General features: G+C 33.6%; 1 protein-coding gene across 2 annotated transcripts in view; it reads left to right on the top strand.

The window, feature by feature from the left end:
* LOC106872045 (polycomb group RING finger protein 3) overlaps positions 1–14,862 on the top strand; it is a 98,294-nt gene that overhangs the window by 54,441 nt on the left and 28,991 nt on the right. Inside the window, exons 2-3 of one of the 2 annotated variants that reach the window (XM_089365926.1) lie at positions 2,031–2,112; positions 11,689–11,774. In XM_089365926.1, the coding sequence (XP_089222052.1) occupies positions 11,705–11,774 (70 nt within the window). In that variant the 5' untranslated portion in view covers positions 2,031–2,112; positions 11,689–11,704. The remainder of the gene's footprint in view (positions 1–2,030; positions 2,113–11,688; positions 11,775–14,862) is intronic. The other variant, XM_014918883.3, reaches the window with a different exon arrangement.

Genomic DNA, 14,862 nt, shown 5'->3' with positions numbered 1-14,862 from the left:
CAATTACATCAACCCCACTACTCAACTGGTACTTATTTTATTGACCCTCAAAAGGATGAAAGGCAAAGTTGACCTGGTGGAATTGAAACTCAGAACATAAAGACAAATCAAATGCCACTAAGCTTTTTGCCTGGTGTGCTAACGGTTCTGTCAGCTCACTATAATAATAATAATAATAATAATAATAATAATAATCCTTTTTACAATAAGTGCAAGGCCTGGAATTTCTGGGGAGGGAAATAGTCAATTACTCAACTCCAGTGCTCAACTGGCACCTAGTAAAGTCGACTCTGGTGGAATTTGAAGCCATTAAGTATTTTGCCTGGTGTGCTAATGATTCTGCCAGCTTGCCACCTTAATAGTAATGATGGTGATGATGATGATAATAATGATAATAATAATAATAATAATAATAATAAAGATAATAATAAAAATAGTAATGGTTTCAAATTCTGGCTCAGAGCCAGCAAGTTTGGTGGAGAGTATAAGTTTTTTCACTATGAGTTGGTATTTTGCAAATATTTTAACATGATTTCTTTTTATAGAAGGTTTTAATTTAACCATTTAACATTTAAACTGACCATATCTGACCCAGTTATTCTTCTCTTACATTCAAACCAACCAGATTTGGCTTCTCCCATCTACCCTACAATGTCATTCTAAAAATAAACAATTACCTCATCAATATCTTGAAGTTACATGATAATGCATGATTAATTAAGAAAAAAAACAAAACAACATGAACACTTTAGCATTGAAGCCAGCCAAAGTATTCTACCTGTTTTATGTTCAAACTGGCCAGATCTGGCCTCCTGCACCTACTCTACAATGTCATTCTAGAAATAAACAATCCCTCATTTAAATCTCGAAGGTATGAGATTATGTATAATTAATTGAAAACAATGTGAATAAATAAGCATTACATTTGATTGAATAATCTGAATGTTAATGGCTTAAATAAAAATTAAAGCCTTTTTCCCATGGGACCAGGAGCTGCTGTCACAGAAGGGCTGATACCAAAAATGTTAAAACATATATGGTTCTATTTATATTTGTTGTAAAATGATGCCTGGGGTGTTGTGTGGTAATGATAAATGAATATATTGATAAACATTTATAGCTGTCAACCAGTTTGATATTGTTAAAATGGTTTTTGTGAAAGATAGCACCAAGAAACTCTCCCCACCCTTGTGTCATTCTTTGCAAAGGATATTATCACAAACTTCTGCAAACAAATCATAGTTTTTCTCCTTTCTTCAACTATGATGGCTTACATGTATTCTATACACAAAGGCCATCACTTCTACTTAACACTTTGTTTCTTATTCAACACTATATTTATTCAATTTCTCATTGAATTCTTTCTATACTCTTTACAGTATACAACCAGCTTTTTTATTCCAATGAATTTCTAGGTACAATTTTGACTGCTGTGCTTTTGTTTACATTGAAAACTAGCAGTCAGATCATGTATATTTATCTAAAAATTGAAAATGATCAGTTATCTATTTTATCAATATTATTTTTGTAATAAAAATTCAGAATTTTGTACAGAAATGACAGTATTTCATTCATAATACCTTAAAGAGGAACGTGTTGTAAACAAGTGTTGATTTAAATCTATGGTCACCTTGCTTTTTCTAACAGAGGAAAATTATTTTTTTAAAGGAACACTTTTCAGTAATTAAGTACAGGCTAACATATTTAGTGTAAGAGAGCCAAAAATAATTTTTAGACTGTTTATATTAAACCCATAACAAGAAGAAAAGTCATTAGTACTAAAGACAATATCTTTTTCGTGGGAGACAAGAAGTTGAACTCCAAAGATTAAATTACTTAAATGTTAAATGGGTGGAGTTTCTTCATGCAACAAATGACAATAACAAATAATCCATATGAATTTATTGAACTTGATGATAAAAAAAACAAAAAAGACATGAAATATATATTTACATAATTTCATTTCAGTTAATATTGTAATATGATTGTTTTGAAAAGCTAATTATCTCTTTGTTTCAATCTTATTTTAGGATTCAGTCCATTAAGGAAGAATCTCAGCTGGAGACTCTGGGTATATTTTCCAAAGTATTTGATCAACATTTTTCTATGAAGGTAATCATCAATTCTTTTTCTCTAGTTTGTACATTTAAAAGCTTTAACAAGCATCTCTGTCTTCCTACTCTCTTCTTGTCTCTCACCTGTTGAAGGTAGATTAGATATGCCTTCTTTTGACACATCAGCAGATCTTATCTATTGTGTTTTACTTATATAGACATATTGTAATCACTTTCCTGGCAGATGTGGCAAAATATCTGATGAAATATTATAGTGTTTTTTTCTGTGCTACATCGGGGATTTCAAATCTCACTGGATTCATTCTGTTCTTTCATCTGTAAGATTGAATAAAACAAGGTATAGTCATGTACTAGAGTCACTTCATTTCACTATCCCTGCCCTAACAAATTTGTACTCTTGTAAATGAGAAAAGACAATAACAAAACCCTTGTAAATGCTGTAAGTAGGGGTTCCCAACCTTTTTCATTCCCCTGGTATATCATTTTAAAAATAAATTTACACCCTACTTTGTTTTTTTTTGCAATTTGAGTTTTGGTCTTTTACCATTTATCTCTTACTTGTTTCAGTCATTAGACTGTGGCCATGCTGGGGCATCGCCTTGTGGAATTTTATTTGAACTAATTGACCCCAATATTTATTTCCTTTTTAAGCCTGGTACTTATTCTATTGGTTTCTTTTGCTGAACTACTAAGCTATGGGGATGTAACCACACCAACACTGGTTGTCAAGCAGTGGTGGGGGACAAACACAGACACACACACACACACATATATATGACAGGCTTCTTCCAGTTTTCACCTATCAAATCCACTCACAAGGCTTTGGTCAGCCTGAGGCTATAGTAGAAGACATTTCCCCAAGTTGGCATGCAATGGGAGTGAACCTGGAACAATGTGGTTGGGAAGCAAACTTCTTACCTCACAGCCACACCTGCACCAGTTCAAAGTTTTGTTTCTTAATTTGAATTTAAAGTTTTTTTTTTTGCAATTTTAGTTTGTAATTAGAATTTCTATGATAATAAAATAACTGATAAAGATAAAATTGAAATACTCATTCTAAACATTATTATTACTGAAATAAAAATAACAATAAAAGCAGTAGATACCTGTGTTATTCCACTTATGAATTAATGATAAACAAATATTAGAATTAAAGTCTTCCAAATTGGACTATTTCATTAACAACACAATAATTAATAAGTTTACAATGTAGATTGTGAAATCCACAGTAGTAGAAAGAAAACAATCAGTATTTTTTTGCAAAATAAGCCTATTTGAAATTTTTTCTCAACTTCAGACTTTAAAAATTATTTTTGAAAAGAAGTTGTCCAAATCTTGAATCATCAAATTTACTTTCTGGATAGGTGAACTCAAAGGGGTAAATTGATCCTAGTTTGAGAAATCCTGCTGTAGAGGTTAATCCTTTTATTAGCTGGGAGTATCCTTTTATACTTTTACTGGTTTCAGTCACTAGTCTATGGCCATTCTGGGACACTCTCCCTCCACCAGTACTTACTTTTATTGACTGGTGGCATGTAAAAAGCACCCAGCATGCTCTTAAGTGGTTGGCTTTAAGAAGGGCAGCCAGCCATAAAAATTATGCCTTAAAAGGTAGCTGGAGTCTGGACAGCTCCATGTGAAACTGGCCAACCCATGCCAGTATGGAAAGTAAACATTAAACGATGATGATGATGATGGTACTTATTTTACCAACCTTAGAAAGATGAAATGCAGTGAACTTACAAATAGAAATATGTATATATATATATATATATATATATATATATATATACATATGTATACATATATATATATATATATATATATACATATATATATATATATATATATATATATATATATATATATATATCATCATCATTTAACATCCGCTTTCCATGCTAGCATGGGTTGGACGATTTGACTGAGGACTGGTGAAACCAGATGGCTAAACCAGGCTCCAATCTGATTTGGCAGAATTTCTACAGCTGGATGCCCTTCCTAATGCCAACCACATATATATATGTGTGTGCATATATATATATATATATATATATATATATATATATATATATATATATATATATATATATATATATATTATATATATACAAATGTGTATGAATATATATATGTGTGTGTCTGTATGTGTATGTATATATAATATATATATATATATATATATATACACACACACACAAATATGTATATATATATATATATATATATATATATATACATATATACAAAGATATATACATATATATATATATATATACACACACACACATGCACATATATACAAACATATATATATATACAAACATATATATATATACATAGTGAAGCTATTAAAAGTGAAACCATATAAAAGTGAAACTCTTCTATCACATTACAATAGAGATGTTATTGTTTCATTTTTTACATGTTATACCATTATACCGAAATAGTCTAAGAGATCTTTTGGGACTTGCATTAGGCAAGAAGTTGAAAATGTTTTTGGCCCATAACACTCCATGGATCCTAAGTAATGCATGTGTAAAACTTGAATGAAATTGGTTGGGTAGTTCTTGAGTTTTAGTGATGCACACACATATAGACACACACACACACTCACACACATAGATACAGACAGACACACATTCTCGGTTTTATATATATAGATTACCTTAGTTTTGATTTAATTCACATATGTCTCTTTATCTCTATAATTGGAAGTATGGTACTACTATTAAAAGGTAAAAACAACAAAAGTTTTATTTCTAAAAAAATGATGGTGAGCTCAAGTAGGTCCTGTTACAAATCATTCTAGTTCATGAAACCAGTTGGATAGATGATAGATAATCTGAACAATAATGCAGTTAACTTACCTTAGAAAACTCTTAGTGCTTGGTCTCCAGGTCACTGGGTCCAAGTGTAGATATTTAGAATAGTTTTGTTGCTCAGTGACACAATTAGATATATACAGTGCATGAGTATGATGTTTATCATAATACTTACAATTCATGAGCTATCAAGCTGACATGTTATCTACTCAGCTACTTTGATTTATGAGCTCAGTAAAGAGATATTATTGATTTTCAGATGGAATCAGATATTCCTGCAAGCTTCAATTGAGGAAAGAAATATGTGGATAATCTTTATTTTTATTTTCTTGTATATTATTAGTTTCAAATTTTGGCACAAGACCAGCAATTTTGGGTGAGGAGGTAAGTCGATTATACTGACCCCAGTACTCAACTGGTACTTATTTTATTGACTCCAAAAGGATGAAAGGCAAAGTTGACTGTTGGCATTTGAACTCAGAATGTAGAGTTAGAAGAAATGCTGCTATGCATCTTTTCCAATGCCGTAACAATTCTGCCAGCTTACTGCCTTCTTGTGTAATATTAACACCTTAGTAATCCTTATTACAAAAATGCTGCATGCTGGGTAAATAGCTTAGTGACATTTTGCTGAGGTCAACTTTGCCTTTCATTCTTTTGGAGTTGATAAAGTAAGTACCAGTCAAGTACTGAGGTCCTACCCCCGAAATTGCTGGCCTTGTGCCAAAATTTGAAATCAGTATTAACACCTTCAGAAAATACTTATAAAATTTGAAATTTGAAATTCTCAATGAGATAAATACCAGTAATATTCTGGTTTTGGATTAATCAACTTTCTCCTCTCTAAGGTATTGAGTTATAGCATAGCAAATCATTATTAATAGCTTGAAAGCAATTGAAACAGTAGAAATCTGGATTGGTTGTTTTATTGGTCTCTATTTCAGTACATTAATGTTGCCTGTTTAAATCCTGATGGAAGCAATTTTGCCTTTTATCCCTTTGGTGTTGATAATTGAATATACTCTATCCCTTTGCAATAATGGACAAGAGGCAAAGGAGTGTAATGATCTGAATAGTAAGCACAGTGGTACACAATGTAGCGATTACAGCAAGCATTAGCTTATAACTCTGGTTGCTGTGGCTGCTATTGCTCCTGCTGTCAGCCTTCAATTCATGAACTTAACCTTCAACCCATCCCTCTCACTATGGAGTTGACACAGCTGCTGCTTGTAAGAATCTTGTTGCAAATGGGAAAGGGAGTATGCTTGAAATAATGACAAGCAATCCATACAAGAGTTGATGTACCCTGCTGTTGCACATCCCTCTTTACCAATTGCATTGCATTTTTATATCTAACTTTTGTGTCAAGTAAACATTCTATGTTGATTTGAGAAAATATTATTTTGTGGTTATTTTGATATTATTTGAGATGGTTACTTGTAATCACAGGAAATATTTAGCAAGGAATGATAGTAAATTTATAACACTTGATGAAATAGTGAAACAGAGAGCCATTTATGCTAATCTGTGTGTGTGAGGCAACAAGGCAAGTTTCTTACTGCTTTTCTGATGGCTAATTTTTGTTGGTTTTCCTTCAAGCTAGATGCTAATAATACAATGAAAAATACCAAATTTAGGATTCTTACTCTGTTTTGTTCAGTGGGGAATAAGAGATGATCTTCCTGACTGCTGTTCTTAGATTAATATCTGCTATGGTTGGCTTCTACAGTTCTGAAGGGGAATAATGGACTAGATGTCAAAACTTATCATCTTTTCCATCACTTTTATCAAAGTCACCATTCATCTGTTTCATTGTCAGCAACAGGGAATTTAGTAACTGTTCTAAAAAATAACAATAACAGGTCTATATACGTATGTTGCTCTGTTCTCCTTGTAGTAGTGTTGCAGTTAACACAGTGTCTGGCACTGTGGCTATAACTGCTAAGTTATGAGGATATAAACAAACCATAGGTGCAGGAGTGGCTGTGTGGTAAGTAGTTGCTTACCAACCACATGGTTCTGGGTTCAGTCCCACTGTGTAGCACCTTGGGCAAGTGTCTCCTACTATAGCCTCGGGCCGACCAAAGCCTTGTGAGTGGATTTGGTAGACGGAAACTGAAAGAAGCCCGTCATATATATATATGTGTGTGTGTGTGTGTGTGTGTGTGTGTGTGTGTGTGTGTGTGTGTATGTTTGTGTGTCTGCTCCCCCATATCACTTGACAACTGATGCTGGTGTGTTTACGTCCCCATCTTCTAGCGGTTCAGCAAGAGGGACCGATTGAATAAGTACTAGGCTTACAGAGAATAAGTCCTTGGGTCGATTTGCTTGACTAAAGGTGGTGCTCCAGCATGGCCACAGTCAAATGACTGAAACAAATAAAAGAATAAACCAACACCAGTTGTCAAACAGTGGTGGGGTACAAACAAACAACAAAGACACACAAACACACACATGGCAAACTTCTTTCAGTTTTCATCTATCAAATCCACTCACAAAGTTTTGTTTGGCTTCGGGTTTTTGTAGGAGACACTTGCCCAAGATGTGCAGCACATTGGGACTGAACCCAAGACCACATGGTTGGGAGGAAACAAGCTTCTTAATTACACAGCCACACCCATGTCAATAAAGGCAATAACAACTTTTTGAGGAATTTGGAAAATGATATATTTCATTAAGGACCCCAGTCGGTGTGTGGTAAGAAGCTTGCCTTCCAACCACATGTTTTCAGGTTTGGTCCCACTGCATGGCACCTTGGGCAGGTGTCTTTTATTATTTTGGGTTGGCCAAAGCATTGTGAGTGGATATGGTAGACAGAAACTGAAAGAAGCCTGTCATATATATGTGTATGTGTGTCTGTGTTTGTTGACTATTGATGTTGGTGTTGACTACTGATTTTAGTGGTTTAGCAAAAGAGTCTGATAGAATAAGTAACCAAGCTTTAAAAGAAAATAAGTACTGGGGTTGATTCATCCTTCTAAAAATTCTTCAAAGCAGTGTCCCAGCATGGAGACAGTTTCACAACTGAAACAAGTAAAAGATTTCCTCTAATAGACTAGATGATATTTTTTAGTTTCTTTTTAGAAGTAGGAATTTTAAGGTCTTTAAATAGAAGCAGCTTTTTAGGATCAGCAGCTTTTTTTTTTGTGGCTGTGATTGCAATATCCAAAGAATGTCATGCTTGTTTTGTCTGGAATGCATTTTTATTGGACAAATACAGAGCTGCATGTATATGGCTAAGAAGTTCACTTTGCAGCCACATGGTTTTAGGTTTAGTCTGATGTGTGGCACCTTGAGCAAGTGTCTTCTGCTCCACAAAGGGAACCTTGTTTCGTGATACTGTTATCCCAAGGCTTCAAAAGCAATGTAAGGACAGTCTTTAATTGTCAGTGGCAGTTGATAATATGCATATTTCATGTCAGTCTTGCTAAAATATGAATATTGCAATATAGTATGTGTTGTTTCATCAATGATAGGTACTAGAAAAACATGGAGAAGTATTTGATGTGAAGGTGCATGGCTTACTGGTTAGGGCATTTGGTTCATGATTGTATAATCTTGAATTCAATTTCTAGTGGTACTTTGTGTCTTTGAACAAGACATTTTATTTTATGCTGCTCCTGTCCACTCAGCTGGCAAAAATGAATTGTACATGTAATTCAAGTGACTAGCCTGTTCACATTGTGTCATGTTGAATCTTCACATGTTAAGAATACATGTATCTCTGGAGTGCTCATCCACTTGTATGATAATTTCACTAGCAGGCTGTTTCATTGATCAGATCAATTGGAAACCTCATCATTGTGACTGATGGAATGTCAGTTAAAAATATATGAATATTGATAGTGGTAGAGAAATCAATGATAAGGCATCATTTGTGATTTTTTTTTTTTTTACTATAACTTGATCTCTTTACTGTGATCTAATGGTTCACTGCTGCCTTCTTTGACTAGATACTTTTTTTGCCTTATGAATTTGAAGTCTTCCACATAATAGCTTCAAGTGGGTATAACAATAGGTTTTTCATTTGGAGTTAAATTAGTGAAGCAAAATCTAACAACATTAGAGAAGCTTTTGAAGTATTAAATTTTAATGCTATTAAGGAATGTTGGGATATGAAACTCCCTACCTGAAGCAGATCTGAGCAGAAACTGTATATAACTAATAGTGAATGCCCTTTGTACAATTTTTCCACTTATCTATTCTAATTACAACTTTATATCTCTTTGATTCTAGAACTAACTGATGCCATCACAATGTTCTTGCCTCTTGAGATTAGTTTAATGACTAAATCATTCTGCTTTAGTAATATCACCTTAGATAAATTGTCAGTTCTTTCACTGTTAATCAAAGCGTATGTTAATTTGTGTTAATTGTAACATTAAAAAGTGTATTGACTCAAAAGATACTCCTATAAAGCAGAAGAACAACCTACAATTCAAGATATTATGTTGGAAAAAGGTCTACCTGGTTTATACTGGCCTTCTGAATGTTTAATATGTTATTTACACATTCCTGTTTGGTGTCATCTTGTAATAGTATTAATGTTTAAAAACACATCCTGATTATTGATGCTGGAATATTTTAGTGTTAAGTTAAAGCTCTGGTTTATGAAACTGCTATTCTAAAATCTATTCTCAAGTTCTTTGAGCCACATTTCTGTTGATGGTTTTCCAGAAATAAAACTGTCCACTATTGATTTTTTTTTTTTTTGTATATACTCCCAATGACATTGTTTTAAAGTTCTATTCTTTAACTAGTAGTTTCAAGGCTTGAAGAAATTGATCCACAAATTCAGTTGGTTGTTGTTTGTGAATGGCAAGCTGGAGTCTTGTATGTATTATATCATGGTTTGGCTTGAAGGTGACAAGCTGGTAGAATTGTTAGCATGCTTATCAAAATGCTTAGTGGTGTTTCATCCGTCTTTGTGTTCTGAGTTCTGATTTCACCAAGGTTAACTTTGGTTTTCATCCTTTTGGGATCAATAAGATAAGTACCAGCTGAGCACTGGGGTTAATGTAATCAATTTGCCTTTTCCCTTGAAATTGCTGGCCTTGTGCCAAAATTTGAAACCATTATATTTTGGTTAGGTATAGATGTCCATTAGCTAAGTTTAGCATGTCCTTGCAATTCTGTCAATCAATGATGAATTCAACTACTTTGTGAGGTCTGAAATTTATGAAAGTGGAAAGTCTGTTGATATGAGAAAGAATGTTGAGAAAATTTTTGTGCATACATAACTAGTGTTTCCATTCCAAGAAGAATGATACTGATCGAGAAAATTTGTGTTAAACCTTATGGAATGTATAAGCTTGTCTTTATTAGAGTTGTTGAAAAAACTGTTATAAGAAGTTTTTATACTGTAAAATTATGATAAAAGTCTGCATACTTCAGACTATTCAACAATAAATGATACAGTTCAACTTCCAACTAAAGCCAGGAAAAAAAAACTTGTCTACCATATTTTCAATGTGTTCACCATTCCCTGTAATCACTTCTGTCCTCATCTCTATTCATCTGCCACTCTGCTTTCGCACTCTCACAAACCCACTCACCCTGTCCAGTTCTCTGTACCACTTCTCTTATATTCACCTTCCTCTAATTTGAGGTTATGCCCTGAAACATCTTCACTGTCTTCTCTCTTTTCCAACTGGGGTAGCCATGTATCTTTTCTGCAATAAGATACCTGTTCCTATACCATTTTTATATTTTAACCTTTCATCACCTGGCATAAAACCTCATCCTTCGATACAAAATCCCACCTCAGTTGAGGGGAGTGGGGGTCATGTCTTGTGAGTTACTTGGTGACCTCACTAATGCTGGTGTCATGTAAAATGGTTGGCACTAGGAAGAGCACCCAGCCATAGAAATCATGCCAAAGTAAGTATTGGAGCTTGGTGCAGTTCTTTGGCTCACTGGCCCCTGGCAATCTGTCCAACCCATACCAGTGTGAAAAATGAACATTAAATGGTAATGATGACGGATATCTCAATAGTAACCAATATATCTTATTTTACACAAGTAATTTCATTGCTTTCCACAGTCACTACCTAACTGCCTACTGTTGGTCTGATGTCAGCATATGTCAGCATGAAGATAGATTTGCTTCAGAAAACCTCTGAATCAGGATCTTTGGAGTTTAGAAGGTGCATTTAAGGTGTAGTTTCTGTTTGACCAAATTGTTTAGCAAACTTATATTTCAAATGTAATTTTAGAGCTCTAGATTTCATTAGTTTCAATGTAATTGCAACACATTCATTGTTTTAAGAATTTCTACCCAGTTGATATTTTCCAAAGTTACCACTCCTGGATCTTTAACTTGGGCTTTTCCCCTGGCACATTGGATACTATAAAAGACAAGACATTTAATAAAAAAAAAATGTTTAATTTAATTAATAAAGTGAATTCCACCAGTGCTCCTCAAATATTAGCCCTTGGGTCTGTATAGATATAAGTCTATTGATCCTGGTATATGGTCATGTATATTTGATCATATATAAACTGTACTGAAGAGTCTATACCTGGCACACATAGTCTATCTGGGAAACATTCTGAAATTTCTCAAGCCCTGTTGCCTTGATGTGGGTATTAAGGGGTGTTCTGCAATCCATTATTTCTGAAAATGTGTTCACACAGGCATCAGTAAGCCTGCACAATATCAATGCTTAGTTATCTGCAGTTGTAAAGTTAGGATTAGGGTTTTGTAAAGTTGTGTGTTGCTAATGCTATTTGATCATTTAATATTGGGAAGGAAGTTTAACTTTTTCTCTTTCTTTTATTGATTTCAGTCATTAGACTGCAGTGATGCTGGGGCACCACCTGGAAGAATTTTATTTGAATGAATCAACCCCAGTACTTTTTTTTTTACAGTCTGGTACTTATTCTATTGATCAATTATGTTGAACTGCTAAGTTATGGGGATGTAAACACATCAACACTGGTTGTCAAGTGGTGGTGGGAGACAAACAGACACAAAGATGTGCGCGTGCGCACACACACACACACATACACACGTGCGCATGTGTGCATGCGACAGGGTTCTTTCAGTTTCCACCTACCAAATCCACTAACAAGGCTTTGGTCGGCCTGAGGCTATAGTAGAAGACACTTGCCCAAGGTATCATGTGGTTGGGAAACAAGTTTCTTACCACAGCCACACCTGCACCTGGATCTTTGATGGAACATAGCACATTGTGCCCAGAGTGGGAATTTATAATTTTTGGAAGTTTCCCCCAGATGTTTAAAATGCTTATTTTCTGCTTCTCTAAACTTAAAAGATTATAAGGCAAAAAATCTAAGTTTAAAATATTTTTATAGCTCTTTAAAGTTGGCTAATTTAATGAAATTTACGTTTTTTTTTTTTTTGAGTATCATAAGATTGAACATATTTTCTTTTACAAAAAAAAATTTTAATCTCTGTTTGAACTTATTTAGAAGCATGTTTTATTGTCTTTCCGTCAAGCTACAGACTAGAGTGCATAGGCCAACATAAATTTGAGAAATTTGAGAAAATCGGGGATGCATGAAAAATATCCAAATTTTTAGTAAAAACCCCTCAAACTTGATAATTTTAAAAAAGATGACAAATTTTGACATGTTAATGGCTAACATATTTGACATCCTCAACTTTTTATGTAAACTGTAGAAAAAAATCAGTTCAAAGGGGTTAAAAGGCTACACAGAAAATATAATTCCATTTTGGGTACCAAACATCAAAACCGACCAAGATTGGGTAAAATCAGTAGTTATTGACCCCTAATGTGATTAAACAAGTATAAAAACAGGAAACATAAAATGGACTCAAAACCTAATAAATTTCTTGAAATAATTGATCTTAAATACATTTTTTTGGTATTTAGCCTATTTTATGGGGTAAAAATCTGATTAGGAAGATCAGATTCCGGCTTGGAGGATTTTGCCTTGCTTACGCCGAAATTGAAGAAGAACCAAAACATGAAATAGCAAAAAGAAAATATTCCCAACAAATCCCTGGATTGAAACTTTACCATAGTCTACCCCCCCACCCTCACCGCAAAAAGGAAAAAATACAATGAAAACCGCTACCCCCTATGATTCACAAAAAAAATCAGAATCATTTGCACTAAATTGTGAAAACTGATCACTTATTATTCACAACAAATCTTGAAACAACAATGCCAAGCAATAACTATGCATGACATGGACCAGTCAGTAATATAGTGATTCGATTCTTGATTGTCCTTCTGTCAAAGCAGACACCTTATGTTTTGAAGAATGAGCTTTATGACCAACTTCATACACACAGAACAACTCGGGGTAGGACGTTTCAAAACAGTTGCTGGATGTGACATGATGGACATTCTTCTGGAGGTGTCATAGATGTTATCCTTGATTGAAAGCTGGTGAGATCTTGCAGATGATCATTTTTAACTGCAATACACTGTTAAGGTAATTTTGGTCGATATGCCCTGATTTGGTTGTTTGAACTCAGACCCCCATAAACAAAGAAAAAACAAATAACTTTGGTTCCAGCTGATAGCCCTTAAAATTGTGGTTCAAACAAGCCCTCAACCACTATCAGGTGATTATTTTAACCTGAAATATGATTTTGTTTTTCCTAAATTAGCCAATCTGGCACATAATTTATAGAGTTGTATTGTAGAGGCACAACTGAACATTATGTCAATTTGAATGCAGCTTCTGCCTGCATTTCTTTTCTCTTTATATTCATCATCACTAAAAACCCCCCGAATATTTTAATAATGAAGATGTTGAAGACATGAAGATGTATTGAGTATTAATAGTACATTGAGTCAAGTGGTTAAATGTAGTCAGTGATAAAAATGATACTGTTCTTCTAGCTATGCAGAGAAGTTCACCTCAGCTCTATCTAATTACTAAACACTCAATTAATTTAACATTAATTATGTGTTGTTTTCTTAGAAGCTTTCCACTTCATTATTAAAAGTTAACTATTTTGTTGATTAGTCGGCTTCAAGTGACTTTTGAATATTGTTTGATGATAACAATTTAATGTTTTCTGTATTAATAGTTGTTGAATTATAGTTTCTCTGCTTTTCTTTTATTTCCATGAAAAGCAAAAAAATTAGTTAAAATTCTTTGACTTAAGAAAAAGGAAACTTTTGAGAATATCTTTCAGTCAGTAGTAGTTTTTGCACAAGATATGAAGAGTTAGTGTTCTCTTAACCTTAGATTATTTTTTTAAAATGGGAATCTGTGTCTAATACATTAATAAGTCTTTGTCTGACATTTTATGGCTTAAAGACAATATGGTTTGGAGTTGTAAATAAATAATCCCAGAGACTTCGGGAGTATTTATTTATAACTGGAAGAAAACAATCAATGTAGTAGTAAATGGTAGTTAACTTTTGGTGTATTTGCAAATTGTTGTGGGCAACTACAATAATAATAATAATAATAATAATAATAATAATAATAATAATAATAATAATAATAATGGTTTCAAATTTTGGCACAAGGCCAGCAATTTCGAGGGAGGAGATAAGTCAATTACATTGACTCCAGTGCTCAACTGCTACCTATGAAAGGTAAAGTTAACCATGGCAGCGTTTGAACTCAGACCATAAATATAGATGAAATGCTGCTAAGCATTTTGCTCAACGGGCTAATGATTCTGCCTGGTAAGATGGTATAGGAACACTCAAGAAAAAGGTCACAAAAAAAAAAATGAGAAAGCAACCATACTCTGAGATATGCCAATACACATAGATAGAGAAATCAAAGCTAATAGGCTGGATATAGTTGTCAGAGATCACTAAGAAACAAAATGCTTTCTAATTGATGTTTCAATACCAACAGGTGACAACATTTCTCTAAAAGAAACAGAGAAACTTTCAAAATACAAAGATCTGGAAATAGAAGTAACTCGAATGTGGAGCCTAAAGACAGAAACAATTCCTCTTATAGTAGGCACATTAGATATAAGAAAGCATTTAGACAAA

The sequence above is a fragment of the Octopus bimaculoides genome, chromosome 18 (assembly GCF_046866305.1).
Source record: "Octopus bimaculoides isolate indiv1 chromosome 18, ASM4686630v1, whole genome shotgun sequence".
In the NCBI taxonomy this organism is placed as follows: domain Eukaryota; kingdom Metazoa; phylum Mollusca; class Cephalopoda; order Octopoda; family Octopodidae; genus Octopus; species Octopus bimaculoides.
The sequence above is the reverse complement of the archived record's forward strand: the minus strand, read 5'-3'. Positions and strand labels throughout refer to the sequence as shown.